The sequence below is a fragment of the Malaclemys terrapin genome, chromosome 9 (genome assembly GCF_027887155.1).
Source record: "Malaclemys terrapin pileata isolate rMalTer1 chromosome 9, rMalTer1.hap1, whole genome shotgun sequence".
In the NCBI taxonomy this organism is placed as follows: Eukaryota; Metazoa; Chordata; order Testudines; family Emydidae; genus Malaclemys; species Malaclemys terrapin.
The window spans coordinates 258,730-286,266 of record NC_071513.1 but is presented as its reverse complement, the minus strand read 5'-3'; the positions used below and the strand labels follow the sequence as shown (position 1 = coordinate 286,266).

General features: G+C 49.9%; 2 protein-coding genes across 4 annotated transcripts in view; one reads left to right on the top strand and one right to left on the bottom strand.

The window, feature by feature from the left end:
* Nucleotides 1-25,836, top strand: part of ITGB1BP2 (integrin subunit beta 1 binding protein 2) — a 37,098-nt gene extending 11,262 nt beyond the window's left edge. For 2 of the 3 annotated variants that reach the window (XM_054040548.1, XM_054040545.1), the window contains 7 exons: nucleotides 8-156; nucleotides 289-407; nucleotides 697-755; nucleotides 1,806-1,876; nucleotides 2,336-2,438; nucleotides 5,072-5,191; nucleotides 7,347-8,814. In XM_054040548.1, coding sequence (XP_053896523.1) covers nucleotides 14-156; nucleotides 289-407; nucleotides 697-755; nucleotides 1,806-1,876; nucleotides 2,336-2,438; nucleotides 5,072-5,191; nucleotides 7,347-7,691 — 960 coding nt within the window. In that variant the 5' untranslated portion in view covers nucleotides 8-13 and the 3' untranslated portion in view covers nucleotides 7,692-8,814. Of the gene's footprint in view, nucleotides 1-7; nucleotides 157-288; nucleotides 408-696; nucleotides 756-1,805; nucleotides 1,877-2,335; nucleotides 2,439-5,071; nucleotides 5,192-7,346; nucleotides 8,815-11,452; nucleotides 11,516-22,606 lie in introns of those variants that run through there. The other variant, XM_054040547.1, reaches the window with a different exon arrangement.
* LOC128843605 (zinc finger and SCAN domain-containing protein 20-like) lies at nucleotides 14,617-15,879 on the bottom strand. Its single transcript, XM_054040557.1, has 2 exons — nucleotides 15,361-15,879; nucleotides 14,617-14,704 (listed from the first exon to the last, which is right to left on the bottom strand). The coding sequence occupies exons 1-2, from the start codon at nucleotides 15,877-15,879 to the stop codon at nucleotides 14,690-14,692; spliced, it is 534 nt and encodes a 177-aa protein (XP_053896532.1). The 3' UTR covers nucleotides 14,617-14,689.
* Nucleotides 25,837-27,537: the final 1,701 nt, after the last annotated feature.

Sequence of the window (27,537 nt, the reverse complement as noted above, 5' to 3'; positions counted from 1 at the left end):
CCCTTAGGGCTGCATGAAGGGGTGTCACAGCAATGAGAAGCCCCCTGAGCCTTTCCGGCCAGAGGATACCTCAGACAAGCTGAAGGCCAAGCCAAGCACAGAACTCATTGTCCAAAGCCCCAAATCAGCTGAGAAGATGCAGCGTGAAAGGCCAAGGTGAGTCAGGCACTGGCCATGTAGATGGCCCTGCCCCTGCTTCCCTCTCAAGATGGGGCAGGGAAGGTTAATCTGAGTGTTGAGGGAAACAATGCTGTTTTTTGTTATGTTTTGTGTGGTTTTTCTTTCCAGCTCTGATGAGCCAAGACAGCCACTGCTGATTAAAGTGTCCAGGTCTCTGGAGCAGACCCTGGAGAAGCTGAATCTGGCCTCCAAAAACCAATGCCCAGAGGGAGGTTCCTTGTGCAGGGGTGAGAAGATGGGGATGGGCCTGGCAGGGTAGTCTTGGGCTGTGCATTATGGGAAGCATGGAGGGTGCACTACTTAGAAGCAGGTATGTGTATCATGAAGAGGGATTGCAGGCTGTGGCAGGCTGTGGGGTTATATGCCAAGATGGAGCTGTGCACTGGGGGGCTATGGACTGGTATCCTGGTGAAGAATAATGTGGCTCATGGTCCTGGGTGATGGGCGTGTGAGTGGAACCCCTGGGTGAATGTCTAAGCCTGATAAAGAGCTCTGTGCTATGTGTGTTGATTACAGCAGAGGCCATTCCGGATGTCAGACCTGGCACCACCTGTAAGAACTCAGGCTGTAAGGTGGTGAGTTGCACCCTTGGTTTTGTGTTCCAAAGTCCAGGTCAGGGTGTCCCAGGCTCTGGGGAATCAGATCTCGGAGCGTAACTCTGTGGACACATGCTCCCTTCCCTGCTGATTCTGGCTCAGTGCCCTGCACTGGCGGAGACCAGCTTTCTGGGTTTGTTTGGCAACTGGGGGGAGAGGGTCTTCACGATCTCTCTAGTGCCCACCAAAAATAGTAAGTGTCAGCACCTGGGACTTACGACAGGAACATCTAGCTACATTTTCTTCAGCCACAGTGAAGGTTTCGGGTGGAATCTGCTGGCCCCACAGCAAAGTTGGCGTCACCACTTCCGTCACCGAAATCCAACAGGCTTCCCAAAAAGCTCTTACTGCAGCCTCCACTGGCCAGGAGAGCAGGCTCCTGGAATGGTCTGCATGACAGACAGCAGTTCCATCACACCAGCATTGCACACTGATGGCTTGTGTAGGTGTGTAACCTTCCAACCCCAGAACCCTGGAGCAGGGGTGCTCGTCCCAGTGCAGCTGGGAAGCCTGTAACCATGGGGAGAAGGGAGGGGTTCAAGGGGCTGGAAGGAGGGAGGGATTAGGGTGAGTGGGATCCAGAAGGAAGTAGATTGAACGGTGTAGGGAGAGACTGAGAGGGCAAGGAGAAGGAGGGAGAGCACAGCACAGGGAGTGCCGGGCGGGAGAGAGAGGGGTAGCAAAACCAGCAGGGAGCAAACACACAATGTGGGGAAGCATGGAAATGGCAAGGAGGGAAAGGTGACGGGTGTGGGGACTGAGAATGGCTAATAGTGAGTGTATGTCTCTGTCCCTATCCCCTTGGTATCTGAGCCTCCCATCCCATGCTGCATGTGTTTGAGGAGAGAACTGGGGAAGGGGCAGTCAGTGAAGGGTCCTGAGGCTCCAGCCATGTCCTGCAGGGCACTGCGGGGACCAGCTGCACTTTAAGCAAAGAATTCTCCTTCCGCCTTCCCCTAAAGGTTCAGGTCAGGTTTCATTTTCATCAATATGCTGTGCTGATCATTGCCACTGCCTCTTCCCCTGCAGATCTACAAGGGGGCAGAGAATGAGACGGAGGCTTGTATTTTCCACCCCGGAGTTCCTGTCTTCCATGAGGGGTAAGCAACATCCTTTGGAACCAGGAGACTTTTATCCCCATACTTGTAAAAACTGCCTGCCTGCCTTGGACCCTGACTCCGCTCTTCAGTGGCAGACCAGTCAGCAGCACAGCAAGCTTTCCCACAAGGAGAGACGCTCAGCCTGGGGAGGCCCACTCAGTCCGCAGCTCCTCCAACTAGATGGCCAGTTGTGTTGGTTATTTTTATCCTGTGGCCATGTGACACCCCAGCTCATGTCACACAGACAGGCTAGCAGATGGCCACATCTCTTAGTCCCTCTGAGTTTGTTCAGACTGGAGCTGTCAGTCCCAGATCCCCCATGCTCAGCATCTTGAGTGCCCCAGGTCTCCCTGTCTCCACCTAGCTCTACCCCTAAACCCCTAGAGCTCCCATCTTCCTTGGACTCATGTGTCCCTTTCTGGCATTCCTAGATTAATTTGTTTCTTGCTCTTTCCCCAGTATGAAGTACTGGAGTTGCTGTGGCATTAAAACTACAGACTTCAGTGTGTTTCTGGAGCAAGAGGGCTGCAGCACTGGAAAACACAGCTGGATAAAGAAGGAGGTATGCCAGTGAGCAGACAGCAAAGGAATCCTGAACTGTCACTGCTCCCCGCTCTGTGCTGGTAACTGTGGCATCTGCTTGTCACTGGGGCAAGACAGGCCAAATGGATTCTTAAAATATCACATGCAAAAAATATTATGGCTGAAAACAATGTAATTCCGAGGCCTTGAATGTGCATTACCCGAGTCTCCTTTCCTGATCACACAGCACAGGCAGAAACACAAATGCCTGCATTGGAGCATCAGGGTGCTAGGCAAAGGGGCAGAGTAGGCATGAGAGCCAAATCCTGTTAGTGCTGTTTACGCAAATAATCCCTCCTTGTAGGGAGAGTGGGACTGGGCCAGGACTGCTCACTGTGTCCCTTCTTTAAAGGGCTAGTGCAGACCCAGGATGGAGAGAAATTAATGTCCTCTCCATTTTAGTCTGTCGTTTGCTGAATAATGTGTCACTTTGCCCAGTGGCAAGGACTCCAACAATATTTATACAGCACAGGGCTTTGAAGAGGGAAACCACCATACAGGTGTTATTAGGCTTTGTATGATCGCATGGGATAAGCCATACTGTAGCGCCTATGAAGAATGGGGCTGCATGACAGTCTGTGAGGGCCTTAACTGCATTTCTGGCATTTAGTGATTGCAGCCCTTCACCACATGCTGCCTTCAGTCACATAGGCTTGTGCATACAACTTTCTTGAGCGTTTTTTTTAAACTGAGGATAAATTAAAATGTATTTAAAAATGTATTTGAATCTCTGATCCTTTTTCAAACTTTTCTTAAACTTTTCCCTCTTGTCTGAGGCCAGGTCTGAGCAGCTTAGCTCAGAAGGCAGGTGTTTCAAACCACTAGCGATAGATGCATAAAAAGAAATGCTATCTCAGCCAGACCTAATGGAAATGAGCTAAAAAGTCAGGGCATGGTAGCAAAACTAAATACACATGACACAGGCAGTGCAGAATATGAACAGTCTCCCCAGGGGTGACCCTCCAAGGGAGGCTAAATCAATTTCAACAGGCAAGGGGACTAGGGAAGCTGCACCCAAAGTTTGAAGGCACTTCCAAGCTAACACAGAGTCTGCTCTTCCTGTCAGCAAGTGCAAAGGGGTCCCGCCTGGATTTTTCCCTTGAAGGTTTGCAGTTCAGGACTGACCAGACCCAGCCCTGCTTAGCTGTTTAAAAAAAAACACGAGAGAGGAAAAAATCAGGCCAGCACAAGCCTTCCCTTTGAAATATCCTGCTATTACTTCTTAACATACACCCCTCTGATTGCTACAGGGTAGTCATCTTCACTGGCATGGCTGGTTATTACTCCGCCCATTTCTAAAGCAGGCAGCAACACAGAACTGGGACATTATTACAGAATTGTGTCTGGTGCAACTGGTATAACACGAGATACATAACTGTCATTTCCCCTAATTGAACGTTGCTCTCCTTGCATGGCTACTGCATAGCTTCCTTTAGATGGGGCAGGCTGAAAGTGCAGCCCTTGGTTTTAACACCTTAGAAACCACTGGTGGGTGACAAATAAAAAAGTTAAGCAGGGTTAGTTAGCAAGAGCGGGGCACTGAGCCCAGCTACCCAGAGTGCCAAGGCCTTGCTGCTTAGATGGGCTGGTGGGTAAGTATAAGCAGCAGTGGGCGAGAGAGGAAGGTCTCTTGGCCCAAGCCTCCGCTCCTCTCCCCTCTCTGGAGATTAGTGTCCCCTGTGGCTAGGAGAGAGAAATCAGCTAGCCCAGTGTCTGCACTGTCAAAGGGAAAGGTTGAGCAGGAAACATTTCTCTGGCTGTAACAGTTTGCTTGTGGAAGACTCTGGCTGAGGTACAGAACAGGTTAAGAGGAACGTTTAAAACAATTGAATTGGATGTAGCATTTATGGGCCTGTGCATCTTCAAACCTTTCCTAGACAGGCAGTCTCACACTGACCTGGACTTCGTGCGTGAGAATCACACAGGCAGCTGAACTTCTGAATGCAGGAAAAGCCTCTCAAAATTTTCCTAGCACCAAACATTTCTGTGTTAGATACTTGCCAGTGCCAGTGTCAGTCTGGGTTGAATTACACTTGCTCCCTAAGATGGCTTTGTTCAGAAGTGTCACCCCCAAAGCATTCCAGCTCTGGGGTGATGAGTGCCAGTCTAAGGTCTGAGAGAGAGAGAATTCTTCAACCAAGTTCACAGCTGGAAACAGAGGTTTAGTTTTAGAGGAAGGACCAGCACTGATTGGAAGACTGAATTGTGTACCTTGAAAACCAGGCCTGTCTGATTCCCTGGGGAATCACTGTGGGGATTGGGAAAACCTGGTGAGGATCTTGCTGTGGAACAGGAGGAGGATGGATATTAAAAGTGATGTAATTGCTTTGGTGACCCTGCCTCCTGCACACAATGGTGAGACCCTCTTTAGTCTCATTGGGCTGCAGACTGGGTTGGAAATGGCTTTAGTCTAAATGTAAAGAACCCAGTGTTACATTTGACGTGCTGGGCCAGCTTGGCCTCTAGGGCTATGCTGGGACTCTAGCCTTTAGTTAACACATCAGCCAGGAGGAACGGTGCAGGGCTCCTTGGCTAGATCTGTTTTTTCTGCAATGGGGGACGAGATGTGTGTGCTGGAGGCTGGCCTCAGTAACAGGCTCCTTTTCTCACCAGGATAAGAAGTTGGTGTCTTGTCGACAAGACTGGCATCAAACCAGCAGCCAAGTGGTGGTGACAATTTATGCCAAGAATCCTCTGCCAGCACTCAGCTCTGTGACAGCCAGTCGCACTGTGGTATGTGGGGTCCAGGGCTAACAGACCTAGAAATGCAAAATGCTGTCCTGCTGCGTACTAGTCTTCGAGGCCTGTGCAGGCTGTCAAAGCCAGCCAGTGCCCTTTGTATGCATGCTAATGCTTTCCAGAACAGTCGCTTAAACACCCCACTTCTAATATAGAGTCTTAGGGTAGACCTTGTGCTCCTGAGAAGGAAAATGCAATTCCCCTTGGCTTGGTCCATCTCTCTCTTCCTTCTACTATCTGCTGCAGGGAGTTGCCATCTGTCTCTGTTTTTGTGGGATAACCCTGATATGAATAGGACTACCCTGCTTCCTGCTGAAGGGGTGAGACAACATCTCAGGCTGATAGTGTTCTACCTGTTAGCTGCCTTAGAGATACTGTTGCTCAGAATATTACTGCCCTGGCTGAGGAGTGGCTGGGCAGCAGAGGATTGCCTTTGTTAATTTCTGTGGTGTAGGTTCCCCTGAGGGCTGTCCTTTATGGAGCTGCAGCCACAGGGAGCAGTTTTGTCACTGTCTCTCACTGTGCAAATGAAGCTGTGTAGTGGCCAGTGCCAGGTGCTTCAGAGGGAATGAACGGAACAGGGCAGTTATGGGTGATCCATCCCCTGTCGTCCGGTCCCAGCTCCTGGCAAAGAGAGGCCTGTACTCGCAGTTGTTCAAGGTCACAAAGGTCCGGCTCACCCTGTTACATTAAATTGTTTACAAAAGTTGAAGACAAATAGACTGCTACAAACTGAACTGTTTGCATCAAAAACAATCAGTGCTGAGGGCTCCTGGTAAAGTCATGGGTTGGTATGATGGGTTAAAAGATTCTAGAAAGGGAAGAAATGCTTATAATTAAAAATTTTCAAAATATGTTTTGATTGGTTAATGTTAATAGGATGAGGTTGCCCCCCCTTCTTGAATATTGTTTAACGGGGGAAGAGGAGAGGGGTCATTGAACTGGGAACAGGGATGGACTCGAAAGACACCTGGAGCAAGTGTGAGGTGCCTTTTATTTGATTTATTTTTATATTTATAACTAAACCCTGGCAATATTTATTGAGTAGGGTCCTGGAATCTAAGTAGTTCTGTGGCTCCTCCTTGCACAGACTAAGGGCATGTCTACACTACGAAATTAGGTCGAATTTATAGAAGCCAGTTTTATAGAAATCGGTTGTATACAGCCGATTGTGTGTGTCCCCACATAAAATGCTCTAAGGGCATGAAGTCGGCGGACCGCATCCACAGTACCGAGGCTAGCGTCGACTTCCAGAGCGTTGCACTGTGGGTAGCTATCCCACAGTTCCCGCAGTCTCCGCCGCCCATTGGAATTCTGGGTTGAGATCCCAATGCCTGAATGATGCAAAACAGTGTCGTGGGGGGTTCTGGGTACATGTCGTCAGGCACCTCCCCCTCCGTCAGAGCAACGGCAGACAATCGATTCGCGCCTTTTTACCTGGGTTACCTGTGCAGACAACATACCACGCCAAGCATGGAGCCCGCTCAGCTCATCTCAGCTCACCGTCACCATATGTCCTCTGGGTGCGGGCAGACGTGGTACTGCATTGCTACACAGCAGCAGCTAATTGCCTTTTGGCAGTAGACGGTGCAGTATGACTGGTAGCCTTCATCAGCAATCTGGGTGCTGGCAGACGTGGGGCTGGCAGACATGGGGCTGCATTGCACACAACAGCAGCCCCTTGCCTTTTGGTAGAAGATGGTATATTACGACTGATATCTGTCATCATTGTACTGCAGTGACTGTCAATCATGGGCACCTGGGCCGTCTCAATGATGATGGCTATCAATAGTAGTATGCTATTTTCTGCCAAGCGCCCAGTATTTTCTGCCAAGCACCCAGAAGATGCCAAGGGCTATCAGTCATGCTGCACCGTCGTCTGCCAGCTTAAGATGTAAAAAATAGATTTGTCCTGTATTAATTTGCTTCCCCCTCCCCCCGTGAAATCAACGGCCTGCTAAACCCAGGGTTTTGAGTTCAATCTTTGGGGGGGGCCATTCTGTGTGACAGTTGTTTGTGTTTCTCCCTGATGCACAGCCACCTTTGTTGATTTTAATTCCCTGTACCTGTACGCCATGTCGTCACTCACCCCTCCCTCCCTCCTTCCCTCCCTCCGTCCGTCAGATACTAGTTTCGCACCTTTTTTCAGACCAGACGCCATAGCACTGGGATCATGGAGCCCGCTCAGATCACCGCGGCAATTATGAGCACTATGAACACCACGCGTATTGTCCTGGAGTATATGCAGAGCCAGGACATGCCAAAGCAAAACCAGGACCAGCCAAAGAGGCGATTGCAGCACGGCGACGAGAGTGATGGGGACATTGATATGGACATAGACCTCTCACAAAGTACAGGCCCCAGCAATGTGCAAATCATGGTGTTACTGGGGCAGGTTCATGCCGTGGAACGCCGATTCTGGGCCCGGGAAACAAGCACAGACTGGTGGGACCGCATCGTGCTGCAGGTGTGGGATGATTCCCAGTGGCTGTGAAACTTTCGCGTGCGTAAGGGCACTTTCATGGAACTTTGTGACTTGCTTTCCCCTGCCCTGAAGCGCCAGAATACCAGGATGAGAGCAGCCCTCACAGTTGAGAAGCGAGTGGCGATAGCCCTGTGGAAGCTTGCAACGCCAGACAGCTACCGGTCAGTCGGGAATCAATTTGGAGTGGGCAAATCTACTGTGGGGGCTACTGTGATCCAAGTTGCCAGGGCAATGAAAGACCTGGTGATATCAAGGGTAGTGACTCTGGGAAACGTGCAGGCCATAGTGGATGGCTTTGCTGCAATGGGATTCCCAAACTATGGTGGGGCTATAGGCGGAACCCATATCCCTATCTTGGCACCGGAGCACCAAGCCACCGAGTACATAAACCGCAAGGGGTACTTTTCAATGCTGCTGCAAGCCCTGGTGGATCACAAGGGACGTTTCACCAACATCAACGTGGGATGGCCGGGAAAGGTACACGATGCTCGCGTCTTCAGGCACTCTGGTCTGTTTCGAAAGCTGGAGGAAGGGACTTTCTTCCCGGACCAGAAAATAACCGTTGGGGATGTTGAAATGCCTATAGTTATCCTTGGGGACCCAGCCTACCCCTTAATGCCATGGCTCACGATGCCGTACACAGGCAGCCTGGACAGTAGTCAGGACCTGTTCAACTACAGGCTGAGCAAGTGCCGAATGGTGGTGGAATGTGTATTTGGACGTTTAAAAGCGCGCTGGCGCAGCTTACTGACTCGCTCAGACCTCAGCGAAAAGACTATCCCCATTGTTATTGCTGCTTGCTGTGCGCTCCACAATATCTGTGAGAGTAAGGGGGAGACATCTATGGCGGGGTGGGAGGTTGAGGCACATCGCCTGGCCGCTGATTACGTGCAGCCAGACACCAGGGCGGTTAGAAGAGCACAGCAGGGCGCGGTGAGCATCAGAGAAGCTTTGAAAACGAGTTTTGTGACTGGCCAGGCTACGGTGTGAAACTTCTGTTTGTTTCTCCTTGATGAACCCTCCGCCCCAGCCCCCCACCCGGTTCACTCTACTTCCCTGTAAACCAAAAACCCTCCCCTCCCCTCCCCCTTCGAGCACCGCTTGCAGAGGCAATAAAGTCATTGTTACTTCACATTCATGCATTCTTTATTAATTCATCACACAACTAGGGGGATAATTGCCAAGGTAGCCCGGGATGGGTGGGGGAGGAGGGAAGGAAAAGGACACACTTCAGTTTAAAACTTTAACTCTTATTGAAGGCCAGCCTTCTGATGCTCGGGCAATCATCTGGGGTGGAGTGACTGGGTGGCCGGAGGCCCCCCCACCGCGTCTGGGTGAGGAGGCCATGGAACTTGAGGAGGAGGGCTGTTGGTTACACAGGGGCAGTAGCGGCGGTCTCTGCTCCTGCTGCCTTTCCTGCAGCTCAACCATACACTGGAGCATATCAGTTTGATGCTCCAGCAGCCGGAGCATCGACTCTTGCCTTCTGTCTGCAAGCTGACGCCACCTATCATCTTCAGCCCGCCACTTGCTCTGTTCATCCCGTGATTCAGCCCGCCACCTCTCCTCTCGTTAATAATGTGCTTTTCTGTAGTCTGACATTGACTGCCTCCATGCATTCTGCTGTGCTCTTTCAGCGTGGGAGGACATCTGGAGCTCCATGAACATGTCATCCTGAGTCCACCGTTTTCTCCTTCTAATCTTCACTAGCCTCTGTGAAGGAGAAACATTTGCAGCTGGTGGAGGAGAAGGGAGAGGCGGTTAAAAAAGACACATTTTAGAGAACAATGGGTACACTCTTTCATGTTAAATTTTGCTGTTCACGTTACACAGCACATGTGCTTTCGTTACAAGGTCGCATTTTTCCTCTTATATTGAGGGCCTGCTGGTTTGGTGTGAGAGATCACTCACGCAGTGCCAGGCAACAGATTTTGGCTTGCAGGCAGCCATGGTAAGCCACAGTCTTTTGGCTTTTTTCACCTTCTTAACATGTGGGAATGGTTTCAAACAGTAGCACCCTCATTTCCCATACCAAGCACCCGTTGGGTTGGCCATTTAAAATGGGTTTGCAATGTAAAAGGAGGGGCTGCGGTTCCCGGGTTAACATGCAGCACAAATCCAACTAACCCCTCTCCCCCTCCACACTCAATTCTCTGGGATGATCACTTCACCCCTCCCCCCCACCACGTGGCTAACAGCAGGGAACATTTCTGTTCAGCCGAGCAGGAACGGGCACCTCTGAATGTCCCCTTAATAAAATCACCCCATTTCAACCAGGTGACCGTGAATGATATCACTCTCCTGAGGATAACAAAGAGCGATAAGGAATGGATGTTGTCTGCGTGCCAGCAAACACTGGGACCATACGCTGCCATGCTTTGTTATGCAATGATTCCAGACTACGTGCTACTGGCCTGGCGTGGTAAAGTGTCCTACCATGGCAGACGGGATAAGGCAGCCCTCCCCAGAAACCTTTTGCAAAGGCTTTGGGAGTACATGAAGGAGAGCTTTCTGGAGATGTCCCTGGAGGATTTCCGCTCCATCCCCATACACGTTAACAGACTTTTCCAGTAGTTGTACTGGCCGTGATTGCCAGGGCAAATTAATCATTAATCATTCAACACGCTTGCTTTTAAACCATGTGTAATATTTACAAAGGTCCCCTGTGTGCCCTCAGGGTCTGGGAGCATGCCTTGGGTGAGTTCGGGGGTTACTGGCTTCAGGTCCAGGGTGATAAACATATCCTGGCTGTTGGGGAAACTGGTTTCTCCGCTTCCTTGCTGCTGTGAGCTATCTACATTATCTTCATCCTCCTCTTCCTCATACCCCGTACCCCGAACCCTCTTCCCTGTGTGTCCTCTCAGCTAGTTTCCACATGAGCAGTACTGTTTTGTAAGTCCTCTGTTAGTAGTGGGAAGTCTGTTAGTGAAGCTGAAGGTTTAACCCCGGCCACCCTGAATCAGCACAAAAATCTGGCACCTTGGGGATTAGCACCTTGGCATCTCTAAAGTCTCCTGAAGGCTTCAGATCTCACTTACTTTAGATTTTGGCTGCCGAAAGGTGGAGGGAGCAAAGTTAATTTGCAGTTCCTAGGTGTGGCAAGGAAAGAAATTCTTCATCATTTAACTGCCACATCAGCTCTAATTATGGTCTTGGCTTTGGGTGGTTTGTTAATTCAGTATTATTACAATTCCTCCACAAAGGTCTTTGATAACTTTGAGTTAAGAGCATTAGGCTCTATATCCCACTGCTGCAATCTGTAACTAACAAGACAATAAGCAATTACATAATTCAGCATCTGTGTAATTATTGGTTCCCCTTCTCAGCCTCACCTCCTTCTGCAGAACACACAAATGGGGGTTAGATGCTGCAGGGCCTGGGAGCTGAGGATGAGGAGTTTGACTTTGCCCATAAAGCTTCAGGATAGGCAGGAGATGGATTATCAGATCATTACTACAGAGGCCTGAAATGGGCGGGGGCTGTCGTGTGGGGACACAAACACCACAGTATCAGGCTGATTAGTCTCCGTACTTAGTCTTGCCTCAGTGCAGGGGAATGGACTAGATGATCTATTGAGGTTCCTTCCAGTCTACACTTCTATGATTCTGTGCAGCTACACTATCCCAAAAGGCAGGTCCTAGAGGTGACACCTTGCCCTTGCTGTGTGGCTTTGATGCTCACTCACTCACCAGCTCTGCAGAGTTGGTCCTTCTGTACTTGCTAAGAGACTTCTTTCTTTCTTTCTTTCTTTCTTTCTTTCTTTCTTTCAGATTGATGTCCATATCATGTTCGAAGGTGACAAGGTTTTCCAGGCAAAGCTGGATCTCTGGGGGGTAAGATTTCTGTTTATCTTGGTTCCCTTATTCCAGCAAGCTGTGGATGGAAAGGGACTGGAAGCTGGGCTCAGGTGCCAAGATGTAAATTAACAGATCCCAAGGCCAGAAGGGACCGTTGTGATCATCTAGTTCAGTGGCTCTCAAACTTTTGTACTGGTGACCCCTTTCAAATAGCAAGCCACTGAGTGCGGCCCCCCCCTTATAAATTAAACACCTTTTTATATATTTAACACCATTATAAATGCTGGAGGCAAAGAGGGGTTTACGGTGGAGGCTGGCAGCTCACGACCCCCCATGTAATAACCTTGCGACCCCCGGAGGGGTCCCGACCCCCAGTTTGAGAACCCCTGATCTAGTTTGACCTCCTGTGTAACACAGGCCATAGAACTGCCACAAGATAATTCCTAGAGCAGAGCTTTTAGAAAAACATCCAATCTTGATTTAAACGTAGCCTGTGATGGAGAAGCCACCATGATCCTTGCCATGACTCCATGCATCTGAAGAAGTGAGGTTTTTTACCCACGAAAGCTGATGACCAAATAAATCTGTTAGTCTTTAAGGTGCCACCAGACTCCTTGTTGTTTTCATGATCCTTGGTAAATTGTTCCAACTGTTAATTGCCTTCACTGTTAAAAATTCACACCTTACTTACAGTCTGAATGAATCTCGCTGCAACTTGCAGCCCTGGGAGCCTGTCAGACCTTTGTCTGCTGGATTGACGAGCTCATTAACAAATATTTGTTCCCCATGTGGATGTTTATGTAACTCACACACCTCCTGAGTGTGGTGTTCTGTCCTGTCTAGTAGCCTCAAGACCACTTAGGCCTTGGCTACACTTGCAGATGTACAGCGCTGTGAGTTAAACCTGACTTCGTGCAGCTGAGTAGGGAAAGCGCTGCAGTCTGTCCACACTGACAGCTGCCCAGTGCACTGTCGTGGGCACATTTGTGGCAATTGCAGCGCTATTGGGAGCGGTGCATTATGGGCAGCTATCCCACAGAGCACCTCTTCCCATTCTGGCGCCGTGGGTTGTGGGAAGAGGGCGTGGGTGCGGGGCATTCTGGGTCTTGTCCCAATGCCCCGTGATGCATCGCTTCACATCCCAGAAATCCCTTTGTTTCCGTTCACCTTTGGCGCCATCTTTGGGAAATGGAGCCCGAACTGCTGAGGTGTATGCTGACTTATCTCGCCAGCACGTCACGTTTGGCTGTCGAACTATTCCTTAAGATCCAAAGTGACAGTGAGAGTGAGGAGTCCGACGATTCTATCGAGCCGCGTAACGCGTATGACACGAAATTGCTTGTGGCATTGACGGACATGCTCAGCACCGTGGAATGCCGCTTTTGGGCTCGGGAAACAAGCACCGAGTGGTGGGATCACATCGTCATGTAAGTCTGGGATGACGAGCAGTGGCTGCAGAACTTTCGGATGAGAAAAGCCACTTTCATGGGACTGTGTGAGGAGCTTGCCCCCACCCTGCGGCGCAAGGACACGAGATTGAGAGCTGCCCTGCCAGTGGAGAAGCAGGTGGCTATTGCAATCTGGAAGCTGGCAACTCCAGACAGCTACCGGTTGGTCACAAACCAGTTTGGAGTGGGAAAGTCGACCGTTGGAATCGTGTTGATGCAAGTTTGCAAGGCCATTAATTGCATCCTACTCAGAAGAACCATGACTCTGGGTAACGTGCAGGAAATAGTGGATGGCTTTGCACAAATGGGGTTCCCTAACTGTGGAGGGGCGATAGATGGGATGCACATTCCTATTCTGGCACCACCCCACCTAGGATCTGAGTACGTTAATCGGAAGGGGTATTTCTCTATGGTTCTCCAGGCGCTTGTGGATCACTGTGGGCATTTCATTGACATTAACACAGGCTGGCCTGGAAAGGTGCATGACGCATGCATCTTTCGGAACACTTGGCTGTTCAGGAAGATGCAGGCCGGGACTTTTTTCCCAGAGCAGAAGATCACGGTAGGGGAAGTTGAAATGCCCATTGTGATCCTTGGAGATCCCGCTTACCCGTTAATGCTGTGGCTCATGAAACCCTACACAGGGAGCCTTGACAGCAGCAAGGAACGGTTCAACTACAGGCTGAGCTGGTGCCGAATGACTGTGGAGTGTGCCTTTGGCCGTTTAAAGGGCCGCTGGCGATCTCTGTATGGGAAGCTGGACTTGGCCGAAAACACCATCCCTGCGGTTATATCCGCGTGCTGTGCCCTCCATAATATTTGTGAAGGGAAGGGTGAAAGCTTCACTCAGGCATGGACCTTTGAGGTTCAACCCTGGAGGCTGAATTTGCACAGCCAGAGAGCAGGGCTATTACAGGGGTCCAGCGCGGGGCTGCAAGGATTAGGGATGTCTTGAGGGAGCAATTTGAGGCTGAAAACCAGCAGTGATATCTGGTGCCCTGCATGGGAGTGAAGTGCAGTAGTTCCAATCTTTAGGAATCAGTGTCTGCTAAGCAGACAAGCAGACTTGCAGTGCCTGTTTATTTCCTGGGCTAAGGAGTCTTTTACTTTATGCAATAATAAAGAATGTTTTCAAAGCCAAAGAATCCATTTATTGAAAAGAAAAAAAATATTTATTGAAAAGAAACAAGGGGGTGGAGTGGGGAACGGTACAATCACAGATTTGCGTATGTCCTGTCTGGTGTGCTGTGCAGTGAGTGCTGCACTTCAGGACAGCTACACTGCATGGTGATGGGGGTTGAGTGCAGAGGCTAAGGGTTGTGGTTTTCAGGGCTGGGTGGTGAAGATACTGGTGTTGGAGGCAGCGGGTGGCGTGAAGAACACGGAATTTGGGGAAAGTGGGTTGGAGGTGACAGTGGGACACAATGGAAAGAGTTTTGGGACAAGGGCTGTAGGGGGGGATGGCGTTTGCGGTACTGATCCTCTTTCTGCATGGCTACGAGCTCCTGGATAGCGTCTGCTTGGCGCTCCAGGATGCTTATGAGCCTATCAGTGCTTTGCTGCCGGTGCGCGGTGTTTTGCCGCCGGTGCGCTGCGTTTTCCTGGCGGATCCTGCTTTCTCTCTCCCTCCAGTTCTGTGCTTTCTCATTCTCTTTAATAGATTGCCGCATCACTTTTTGCAGCATGTCTTCTTTGCTTTTTTGCGGTCTCTTCCTGAGTCTTTGCAGTCTCTGAGCAGGCGACAAGAGGGATGGCTGAGGTCTCAAGGTTGATGCTGCTGTATAGGCAAAATGCAACATTTAACAGAGGCAGCATTGTTTATACCAGACAGAGTAATGATTCCCCCCGCACTTAAGGAGTAGAAAACACACAGGGTCTACACAATAGCATAATTTTCCCGTCCGAAACAGAACACACATATCCCATGGGAGCCTCAAAATGGTGAGTAAGGGGAACTGATTGTTTCAGGGCTGCACTGTCCTCTGGGTTTCTGTGCCTTGGGGAGAGCCAACAGCTTCAGGGGGCACCTACACTGAACACTGTCCCAACATTTTCCACAGGAGTTCGTCCTGGACAATATCTCGCTGCTGAAGGTGACCTGGGAAGCAAGGGGCAAGCAAGCAATGCGGCTTCCGCCCTGGCCCATATGCAGCTTGCCTGTGTGCAGCAATGGTCCCCCCGCCCCTCGCGGCACAGTGGCGCGGACACGTTAGCCTGGCTGGGACAAGGACCACGGTGGCTCTCCCGATAAACCTGCGCAAGCGCATTGCACACATTCTGGATGAGACATTCGAGGAGATTACCGAGGCCGATTACCGCGATGTGATAAACCACATCAATGCACTATTCCGCATCTAGGCATGCATGCCTAACCCTCCTCTCCCAAAGAGCCTGCACCGAAAAAATTCCTTCCCGAAAAAAAAAAACGCTTACCGGGAACCTGCTCTTCTGTTTGTCCTCCACCAAGTACCGGCCGCTGCGACTGGCTACCTTCCTCCTGGCTCGAGAAGAGCTCCTGGCTGCATGGCTCCAGGGATTCCGGGCTGTCTCCATCTGGCCCACCACCATCACTCTCGTTTTCCTCCTCCTCCTCCCCCCCCCCACCGGCTCTGAAGTGTCCATGGTGGTGCTCGGAGTGGAGGTGGGGTTAACCCCAAGTATCTCATCCAGATCTTTGTAGAATCGGCAGGTCACGGGGGGATCACCCAAGCGGCCGTTTGCATCACGGGCTTTGCGATAGGCACTCCGCAGCTCCTTCACTTTAATCCTGCACTGCAGGGCGTCCCGGTCATGGCCACTTTCCATCATGTCCTTTGATACCTTCCCGAAGGTATCGTAATTCCTACGGCTGGAGCGCATCTGGGACTGGACAGCTTCCTCCTCCCAAACGCTGATGCGGTCCAGCAACTCGCCATTGCTCCATGCTGGGGCTCGCTTGGTGCGTGGAGGCATAGTCACCTGGAAAGATTCGCTGATAGCACTCCACGCCACGCCGGGCTGAGCAAACAGGAAGGGGATTTTTAAAATTCCCGGGGAATATAAGGGTGGGTCACATGGTTAGTTACCTGAGGCCAGGGCAGTAGAGTTTGAACTGATGACCAGAGTGGCTAGAACAGGCATTGTGGGATACTGCCGAATAATTCTGGAGGCCAATCACAGCGCATTGGGCGGCCACACTGGCGCCGCAGCGCTGCAGCGGCAGCGCAATACTCGCTGTTCCTCTCGGTGAGGTGGAGTACATACAGCGCTGCAACCACGGAGATACAGTGCTGCAAATGCCTTGCCAGTGTGGACGGGGAGAGTTACAGCGCTGGGGGCGGCTTTACAGCGCTGTAACTCGCAAGTGTAGCCAAGGTCTTAGAGAGAGAGGTAAAACGAGTCTGCTCTACAGCCTTAGCTGAGCCAGTTGGCTTTTAACTCATGCGGTAGAGGCTCCTGCACTAAGCGCCAGAGGTCTCAGGTTCAATCCCGCCTGCCTACAACTGGGGTCTATTACATTTACAGACTGATCAAGTCATCCCTTAACCTTTTCTTTAAGCTAAACAAGCTGAGCTCACTATCAGGCATGTTTTCTAATCCTTTAATCCTTCTCGTGGCCCCTCTGATGGACACCTGTACTGGATACAGAGTGGTCAGTGCTCTTGGGGAAGCATTGCAAGTACAAACGTGAACTCTCCAGAGCCTCTAGTGCTGGCATCCCAGAGTCTTACCCTGGACCTTCTCATAAGGCAAGGGGACATCACTTTGTCAAGGTTTGAGCCTCTCCAGCTTACCCCCTTGTGGCCCTGCCAGTGCACTATGTACTCCCGTCAGGTTCTCTCAGTCAATTACCAGACTTAGGCTGGCTCCAGAACATGCACCTGCTTCATGGGGCCTGCCTTATTCAGTTGTTTATAGCGGTAACTTGCTATGTTAGTTGCCCCAGGTCACCCTGCTCTGTGTCCCTATAAGAGTCCTGGTCAGCTCTTTGTCCCAGATCAGGAGACACCCCTCACCCCAGCATCTTCCTGGAGCTGGGTTGTGCTTCAGACAGTCCCTGTCTCTCCTTCTGGCAGAAGCCCAGTTCTCTGCCTTGGGCTGGGCTGTAATTTAGCCAGCTCTAGGGCCTTAGCCAACTTCCCCCTCAAGTGGCCACTTTCGCCTCTTACTCCCCGCAGGTCTGCAGACAGCTGCCATCAGCCAGCTTTATTACAGCAGCTCCAGAGCAACCTTGCTGGGCACCTTGTCACTTGCTGCAGGGACCCCACAGGAGTTAGCAGCATGCCTTGGTGGCTTCTCTCCAGGAACCCTTATTTAGCCATTCCAGTAACTCACCCCCTTCCTGTCCTCGGATGGGCCTTTATAGCCCCTGGTTTAACTCCGACCAACCAGACTGGCTTCACTGGCCACTGCTGCTCTGAAACTAGGGCCCTAGACCAGCTCTGCTTATTGGGGTCAGCTACCTTGTGGCAACTTGTTCCTGAGCCATAACGGTGCCCAAGAGCTGAGCCCAGTTCCATCCCAGCTTGAACCCATCTCTCATGGAGCCAGAAGAGACCCTGTTCCATTCAGATTTTGATATTTCATTTTCTTTTCATTTGTAGCTGGAGGGATATGGGCAGCTGGAAGTGCTGTGCTAGCTGAGGCAGTTTGAGTTTCCTGGAAGAGGTTTCTGAGCTGCCATTTTGTAGAGCTCCAGGAAATCCATTGGACTTTTATTGCTATGATTTATAAAGTGTTTAGAAGCGGCTCACGGTAAACAAGTAAAGAGCAAGACCATGCCCCAAAAGAGCTTATATGCCAACTTTAAAAAAATAATGTTAAGATTCCAAAGTCAAGCACTTAAAAGTTATGAAAGGCTAGAATTAAGGATGCTTGTGCAACCTTATCTCAGTCCTCTTGGGTGTACACATTATGAAACAGTCTTAATTACACAATCACATACTGTTTTTTTCCACAGGGTTCCTGCCTCATTCAGTGCACAAAAGGATGGCTGGTGTTCATTCAACAGTTTTTCAACATTGTCTAATATGTGACCCCAGGCCTTATTTACAGCACACTATTCAAACTCTGCTCCAAATAAAATTTAATTTTCTCATAGGCTTTTCTATGGCACTCATCATTATACTATCCACCCAGCTCCGATTCATCCCAGGAGCACCTATTTTCCATCAAAGCATGTTCATCAAATATGCTATACTTATGGCATCCCACATCAGCCTTTCCAACAATTTTGCCTGGGATCAATGTCTGGCTAAGTGGCCTATAGTTATCCAGGTCATCTTATTTATGCTTTTTAAATATTGGCACAATACTAGCATTTTCCCAGTCTTCTGAAACTTTCCCAATGTTCCAAAATGTGTTAAAAATCAACATTAATGATGCCGAGAGCTCCTTGGCTATATTGTTTAATAGTCCTGAGTTTAAGTTATCTGGTCCTGTTGGCTTTAAAGAGTTTAACTTTAATTGACTAGCTGCATCCTCTGCACTGAATGTCATGGGTCATGTGAAAAAAATACTAGTGATCATGTAATTAGAAACTGTATCATGGTGCATCCACACAAAGGGGGCCAAATTAAGGGTGCACTGGCAGCCTTATTTCTAGCATTTCCTAACTTTGGAATGCTTGACTTTGCAATCTTAGCATTCTGCTAACACCGATTTTGTGCCTAATTTGCTAGAGGGCCACACACTTTGTAGTATCTGTAGGCTGAGCATGAGCACAATGTACACAACAGGAGTTCCCTGCATTCCTCCATTCCCTACAATAAGCTCCCTGTGGGCCACCCTCCCATCCCCCAGTGTTTCAGGGACTCACAGCAATGCTTCCCCCCATCACGTCTGGGGCTTTGTGTGTCTCCCATTCTCCCCTTCACCACATGCCAAGGATTCTGTCTCTCCCTTTTTTGCTCCATTCCCCCCATGCCAGGAACTCTTTGTATCCCCAGCTTTCCTTTTCCCCATACTATGGTCTCCCATTCTCCCCCTCATGCCAAGGATTCTGGGTGCCCCCCTTACCTGTCCTGCAAGGGATTCAGTGTGCCCCCTTGCCAGGGTACCCTCTTCTTCCCCTCCAACCCTAATTGCTTTTCTCCTGTCTGAGAGAGAAATCATTAAGGCTGTCTTGATTTTAAACCTGTGTTGGGCCGGTGAGCAGAGCAGAAATGGGGAGGGTGTTATGCTGGAGAAGGGGTTAATGGCTGCCAGCAACCAGGTCTGTGATCTGGAGACAACTACATGTTGGGTTGAAGCTGATGCTTTACTACCCATATGCAAGAGCCTCCATGTGTCCTCCATGTCCCCCTTCTGGCTCCTTGCCCAGCCAGTCCCATTCCCCCCCACAATCCAGGCTCCTCATCCGATCTCAGTATCCACATACACACACACTCCCCGGCCCAGTCTCCTTCCCCAGCCAGTTCCAGTATCCCCTCCCATTCCTCATCCAATCTATTGCCTGCCCTCCCCCCCGGCTTCCAGTTCTGTCCCCATCCCCCACTGGTTCCCATTCTCCTGGCCCAGCCACTCCCAGTCTCACCCCTCCCAGCTCAGAGTCCAAGGTGCCTTGGCCCAATCTACTCTCTCCTCCTTCAGTCCGACTACCCCACCTTCAGGCCTTCTCTTGTCCCCTCCACGTTTGAGTCTGGCTGCTTTCTCCGTCGCTGCCTGACATTGCGAGCACGAGAGAGAGAGAGAGAGAACATCTTCATTCTCTCAGTTCTCATACCGACAGGGCCGACGCTTCCACTAGGCGACCCTAGGGCAGCAGGATTTGGGGTGCGGCATTTTGCCACCCTTGGCGGAAATTCAGTGCCGGGGGGTCCTTCCGCTCTGGGTCTTCGGTGGAAATTCGGCGGCAAGTCCCGGAACGAGTGAAGGACCCGCCGCCGAAGTGCCCCGAAGACGCGGAGCGGAAGGATCCCGGCCGCCGAATGCTCAGAGGAGGAGCGCTGCTGCCTAGGGCAGCAAAAACCTTGGCGCCACTCCTGCATACCGAACCTCAGAGCAGCCCATAACAGCAGGGAGTAGCAATTGCAGGGAAGGTCCTGCTCGGTCCCTGCCATGTGGGACTGAACCAGCCTCAGTGCAGTTAATTTTCAGTGAATTTAACTGCCAAACACTATCAAGTCTCTGCTGAGCACCTGCAGACTGAGATGCTTTCAAAAACACAGACGTTGACCAAATGTGGGTATGTTTCCTAGGAACTGCAAAAAGCACGTCTCTCACACCACACCAGGGTAACCCCTCTGCCCTGCTCCAAGTCCATCCCTGCAGAGACGTGCACTTCTCAACCAAAGAACTGTATGAATGTTTTTAACCAGGGTATCAAGTATCAGGGGGTAGCCGTGTTAGTCTGTATCTACAAAAACAACAAGGAGTCTGGTGGCACCTTAAAGACTAACAGATTTATTTGGGCATAAGCTTTCGTGAGTAAAAACCTCACTTCTTCGGCTGCATCCGAAGAAGTGAGGTTTTTACTCACGAAAGCTTATGCCCAAATAACTCTGTTAGTCTTTAAGGTGCCACCAGACTCCTTGTTGTTTTAACCAGGGTAAAATGACATATATTTTCCCTTACCTCATTCTAAGAACATTTTTTGCTGAAACTTTAAACAACCAACCAAAAATCAGCCTGACGCAGACACTTGGCAGAGAACATTTCAGCCCAAATGGTTACAATTTGGCAAAGTTGTACAGCTGAAAACAGGGTGTTATGCTGGGGAGTGTTGGCCACTCTTACGTAGAGCCAGCACGCCCAGCTCTACCTGTAGTTCAGACAGTGAACAACAAGTAAAAGGCCAGAGAGTGGCTGAGTGCGACAGTGGGGCCTGTGGTGATGCCATTTACACGTCTTGGTGCGCTGTAACATTTTGTTTATCTCTTCTCTGTGCAATCATACAGCATCCTTGGGTCACCCAGTCTCCTCCTGCATCAGGCAGAGCGCCCGCATGCCCACTAACCTGCCATGCATTTCAGTCAGGGTACGATTTTGCCCATAATTCACAGCATTCCTTCTGTACTTTTACAATCAGTAAGTAACTGATCCTTGGGCAGGTCTGTCATTCCTCCTCTTGTGCAGTGTGAGACGCTGAGGCACAGGGCAGTGACATGACTTAACCAAGGTCACATGGTGAGTCTAGTACTGCCAGGATTAGACTCAGGACCTCCTGACTCCCAGCCCTGTGCTCAATCCTCCAGACCAGGCTGCCTCCCTATTTTACTAATATGTCGCCTAAACATTCTCTGTGGCCCCACTATCTCCTGAGTAGGTAGAGCAGGGGTGGGCAAACTTTTTGGCCTGAGGGCCACATCTGAGTATGGAAATTGTATGGCGGGCCATTAATGCTCACGAAATTGATGGTTGGGATGTGGGAGGGGCTGAGGGCTCTGGCTGGGGGTGCAGGCTCTGGGGTGGGGCTAGAAATGAGAAGTTCAGGGTGCGGGAGGGGGCTCTGGGCTGGGGCAGGGCGTGGGGGTGCGGGTTGGGGGGTGAGGGCTCTGGCTGAGGGTGGGGGCTCTGGGGTGCAGGTGGGTGGGAGCGAGGGGTTTGGGGGATGGGAGGGGGATCAGGGCTGAGGCAGAGGGTTGGGACACTGGAGGGGGTCAGGGGTGCAGGCTCCGGGCAGCATTTACCTCAAGCAGCTCCCAGAAGCAGTAGCATGTCCCCCTCTGGCTCCTACACAGAGGCGTGGCCAGGCGGCTCTGCGCACAGCCCCGTCCGCAGGCGCCGGTCCTGGGACTCCCTTTGGCCACGGTTGCTGGCCAATGGAAGCTGCGAGGGCAGCACTTGAGGTGGGGGAAGCATGCAGAGACCCCTGGCTGCTCCTATGCTTAGGAGTTGGAGAGGGGACATGCTGCTGCTTCTGGGAGCCATGGGAAGCCATAGCACACGTGGAGTGGGATAAGCCCCAGAGCCTGCTCACCGGCAGGGGCTCAAAGGCCAGATTAAAATGTCTGAAGGGCCGGATGCAGCCCCCGGACCATAGTTTGTCCACCCCTAATGTAGAGGAAGGAATAATACTTTCATTCCCTTGGAGCATTTCCTATCCCTACCCTTCACTCCATCCTCCTGTAGCATCTCCTCCCTGAGCTTTTTTGCCTGTAACTACAGTTCCTCTTGTTTTGCTGTGTCTCTCCTCAGCTGTGTGCCACATTTCTGCACCACAGCATCCTGGGGCACCCAGGAGGGACTCCTATCTCTATGCATGGCACCCTGGAGGCCCCTAATCCCTGTAAATGGAATCCAGTTGGTTCGGCACATCACTGCAATGCAGTCATTGCCCTCCCTGACTTTACCCAGGATCCCTCTCTTCTAGGAGCTGAGAAGAGTACTGGCTTTGCTGTAGTGAAGGCTCAAGTGTTCTGGGTAGTTTATCTCAGTTGCTACTTGTGCTTTCCATTCCCTCTCCCTTGGTAACCTTCCACCTTTTCCTGTGTGGATGACTTAAGGCTCATGGTGATCAGCCCCCCACCTTCCCCAATGGAGCATCAGAAAATCGTTGAGGAATCATGGTGTTAGTGTCCCAGGTACTGAACTCCATGCAAACAGTTTGGTTTTCATTCTGCTCTGCCTCATCTTTACACTGACTTCTTGCTTCTCCAGGAAAACCCCATTGGCAAATATAATGGCTAATACTAAATGTCTGGCCAGAGAGTGTGTCTGATGAACCTTTACTGTGACATGCCTGCCCCATTCTCTCTAGGTCATTGATGTACAGAAGAGCTTTGTAAACATGGTGCCCACAAAGGTGGAAATCACCCTGCGAAAGGCCAGCCCCATGACCTGGGCCAAACTGGAGCATCTCCAGAGCAGCTCTCAGACCAGACCAGACCAGACCGAGACAGACCCTATGGATGCCGAGGACCCCGAAGGAGTGCAATGGGAGGAGTCAGATGACAGCTTGAGCTGGTCAGAGGAGGGAGATGAGGAGGGGGAGGAAGGAGCAGTAAGCAAATGACATTCATGTAGCGTCTTCAAAAGAGAGATTGAAGCCTCTTTCTTTCAAACACAAGCATGTGGGACCCCAGAACCATCTCCAGGTGAGCAGATTGAATTCCCTGGAGACTGAGGGCCAGCTCTGAATTTAAAGCTGCTAGAGACACTGCCTCCCAAGTGTAAAGAGTTCAGCTCACCTATGTCTCTCTGGCATTGTCTACACTGGGATATTTCTTGTACACTTGTGAGGAAGTTAAATAGCAGCTCCTAAAGTTTGACATTTTTAAATCAGCATCCAGGCGTTTTAAAAGAGCTGGTTGAGGAGCTCAATGGACTGTTAATGTTAATTTTCATTAAGTCCTGAAAAATCACAGAAGTTCCGAAACACTGGAAGAAAGCTAATGTTGTGACAGTATCCAAAAGGGTAAACCATATAACCTGGGTAATTATGCACCTGCCAGTCTGACATTGATCCCAGGAAAGATAAAGGAGCGGCTGATATGGGACTTAATTATATTACTCTCCTTTAATTTTTTATTAATAAATGCCAATCAACATGGGTTTATGGAAAATAGATCCTGTCAAAACTAATTTGATATCTTTTTTGAATGAGATTACAAGTTTTGTTGATAAAGGTAATAGTGTACCACATAACATTTTGATTAAAAAATTGGAATGATATTAAGATGGCACACATTAAGCAGATTAAAAGCTAGCTAATGGATAGGTCTCAACATTTAATTATAAATGGGGAATCATCATTGAACAGGTGTGTTTCTAGTGGGGTCCTGCAAAGATCAGTGTTTGGCCCTACACAATTTAATATCTTTATTAATGACATGGCAGAAAACATAAAACCATTATTGATAAAGTTTGTAGATGACCCAAAAATTGGGGGTGGTGGTCAGTAATGAAAAGGAGAGGTCACTGATACAGAGTAATCTGCATCGCTTGGTAAGCTCAGTGCAAGCAAACAATATGTATTTTAATATTCATAGATTCCATGTTGTAGCAAGGTGAGACTCACTGGCACAGCACCTCCTGCTGGTTGTTCTGGGAATTAGCTCTTCCAGCCCAGAGCACCCTCTGCAGGCTGGTGTCTCACCTGCCACTGGCCCCCATGTCCCTCCCAGACCCCAGTGCCCTTTACCCTGGGGTCTCCCCTTCCTGTGGAACCCCCAACCCTCTAAACCCACCTTGCCTCAATGGCTACTGCCAGTCATCATCTAGCCCCCGCTCCCTGGGGCCAATTGCAGTCTGTAAACCTGCTGCCTTTGCCTATCTCTGGGCTGTCCCTCTGCAGCCACAGTACCTATTTGGCCCTTTTAGCATAGCCTGCAGCCTGTTTTTTTTCCTGGCTGGAGCTCCCCAGCTCCCTCTGTCCTTCCCCAGCACTGCTCCACCTCAGGTACCCTTCTCAGCTCTCAGGCAGCCAGGTCCTTCTCTCTCTCAAGAAGTTGGAGAGAGAGTGTGTGTGTATTAGCTTCTGGGCCACAGCCCTCTTATAAGGGCCATCTGGGCCCTGATTAAGCTGGCCACAGTTGTGGCTGCTTTCCCCATCAGCCTACCTTTTCCCAGCTGCAGCCCTCTCCAGGGCTGCTTTAACCCCTTCAGGGACAGAGCGGGGTGACCACCCCGCGACACATGTCCAGAAGGGACCATTGTGATAATCTAGTCTGACCTCCTGTATAACACAGCCCATAAAACGGCCCCAAAATAATTCCGAGAGCAGAGCTTTCAGAAAAACATCCAACATGGCTAAATGTAAATGCATACAGCTAGGAACAAAGAATCTAAACCATACTGACACAATGGGGGACTCTATCGTGGGAAGCAGTGACTCTAAGAAAGATTAGTGGGGTCATGGTGGCTAATCAGCTGGCTATGAGCTCCCAGTGCAACGCTGTGGCCAAAAGGGTTAATGTGAATCTTGGATGCATAAATAGGGAAATCTCAAGTACGAGCAGAGAGGTTATTTTACCTAGGTATTTGGCACTGGTCTGACCACTACTGGAATACTGCGTCCAAGTCTAGTGTCCACCAGTGGTGGGGTGTGATTTTTTTGACAAGAGAGGCACAAATCACAAAATGGGTGTATCTATGACTACAAGTTATATGGTACGTGGCAGCAACTCCTCCTTTGCCATTTTGAATGGGACCCAATCTAGTTGGTGGTCTCTGGGCAAGCCTGCTGGACTGGCCCTCACACCCGAGCTAGGTGGGTAAACCCCTAGTTTCTCCAGGTTCATGGATAGCTCTGGGGTTTAGGTGGGAGGCAGGTGACTGGACACCCAGAGTGAGACAGCAGTGCACATGGCCAGAGGCAGAAACTTAGGTACTTAAGGAACTTTTACCCTGACAATGTAGGTGCTGAATGAGTTTAGGCACCTACAGGGATTGGTGGCAATTTTGTGGGTTGCAGTGGAGCCTAAACCCCAAACTTAAGGGTCTAAACACCTTTATGAATCTGGGCCCAAGAGCTTTGCTGTTACTAAGGTCTCTGAAGATTCCCACAATAGTTTGGTTCCCATGCTTGCAGAGCTCCCTGCCCACAAAAGAATAGTCTATACTAGTCAAATACCTGATCCCCCATCCCTTCAGAGCAAGAGAAGGTATCCCCCATCCCTCACACAGGAACAGTGATACTTGGGGAAAAAAAAAAAAAAACAGCTCTCCTCAAAATGAACATCCAGAGACACCACAAAGAGTGAAATGGTGAATTGGCTCAGTACAATGGGTCCAGAGCCAAGCAGAGTCAGACAAGGTGCCTGAGAAATGGGCTCTTTCACATGGCGTGGAGCAGCCAGGAGCACAATAAAGCTACAGAGCTAAGAGCTTTATTAGTAGTAACCCGGAGTGATACAGATAACCAGTCCTGCTGCTGAGTGCATCAACTCCAAGTGCCTCCTGGCACATCTCCCCTCTGAACTCCAATAACACTCTTCCCAAATTACCACCACCATTTCTACTAAAATAGGTGAATAGAGAACAGTTCAACATGATCTAACTATAAACCTTCCCCAGAGGGCAAGACAGCCTGCCTGAACCTCTGAGCTCGCTGAGATAGTTATTCTGTCTCATGTTCAGTGGCCCTCGGGTAACTGCATGTGCTGCTATCTTCTTTTCCACTGCCCTTTTCCTTCTATTTGGCTTTAATCTTGTCCTCTCACTATTCATAAATTCCCAAGGCAGAGGAGACCGTTGTGATCATCTAGGCCTAGGGTGACTAGATGTCCTGATTTTATAGGGCCAGTCCCAATTTTTGGGTCTTTTTCTTACATAGGCTCCTATTACCCCCCACCCCCATCCCGATTTTTCACACTTGCTGTCTGGTCACCCGATCTAGGCCAGTGGTTCTCAACCTACTTACCATTGTGGGCTGCATTCACGCAATATATACACTACCTGTATGGCCCTGAGGATGTCACATGGATTGCAGCTGTGTGCTGTTTGGGCCGCGGGTTGAGAACCACTGGTCTAATCTGACCTGTATAACACAGGCCATAGGCAAGCATAGGAGACAGGACACTGGACTAGATGGACCTTGGGGCTGAACCAGCCTGTCAATTCCAAAAGCCTATGGGATGGGATTTATGCTTTTATGTTAAATGCTGTTCATTTTGTTTCCTTATCTACCTACGCTCCCTCACCCATCCCTCACACTTTGGTTTGAGTTTAAACATCTTCTGCCTTGTTTAATTTCTTGCAGTAGTTTAACACAGAATTATGTTTTCTTAAAAAAAAATTATAAAGAATTTTGTAAAGACAAAACATTAAAGTTTGGGCCCAAATTACTTCTGGGATTTGTAAAAAATATGTGGTCACTGGGAGCTAGCTAAGTACTGAACCACCTCCTGTGGGTTCCACAGTGCCTCTTGCCTTCTCTTTTTGACTGTAAGCTTTCTGGATCATGGAGTGTCTTTATACTTGCATTATGCACAACACAAAGCACACTTGTAGTTAAGAAATAATAAATAGATGAAATTCTCCACCCAGATACAAGTCACTTCTGTTAACAGGTTGGATTCTGGGTCCAAGAGAGTTAAGTCTAAAGCTGACTGCAAAGAGTTACAAAGAGATCTCATTAAACTGGGTGACTGAGCAACAAAATGGCAGATGAAAATCAATGTTTATAGGTACAAAAAAATAATCCCAACTATACATATAAAATGATGGGGGTCTAAATTAGCTGTTACCACTGAAGAAAAAGATCTTGGAGTCATTGGGGATAGTTCTCTGAAAACATCTCAATGTGTAGTGGCAGCCAAAAAACCTACCAATGTAGGCACCATAAGGAAAGGGATAGATAGACCAAAAATATCATAATACTTCTGTACAGATCTATAGCACACCCACACTTGGACTACTGAGGGCAGTGCTGGTTGCCCCAGCTCAAACAGATGTATTTGAATTGGAGAAAGTACAAGGAAGGGGAAGGAAAGGGCTGGATCAGGCACTAACTGCCCTGGCATGGTCACGCCTGCTGAGGCACATGGCACTGGCCACTGGTGCAAGACAGGACACTGGGCTAGACGGACCATTGCTCTGACCTAGCCTGGCAGCTCTGATCACGTCCCCACAAGACCGGCTTCCCTTGCATGCACTGCCGAGCGCACAGGCAGGAACCCACAGGCTTGCACAGCCCAGGGCAGGCCTGAGTCCTCCCACACCCCAGCCCAGCATGCCCCCACGGAGCCA

What these genes read in the sequence shown, in the direction of transcription:
- LOC128843605 (XM_054040557.1), bottom strand. Translation starts at nt 15,879, where the DNA reads ATGCCTCCACGCACCAAGCGAGCCCCAGCATGGAGCAATGGCGAGTTG.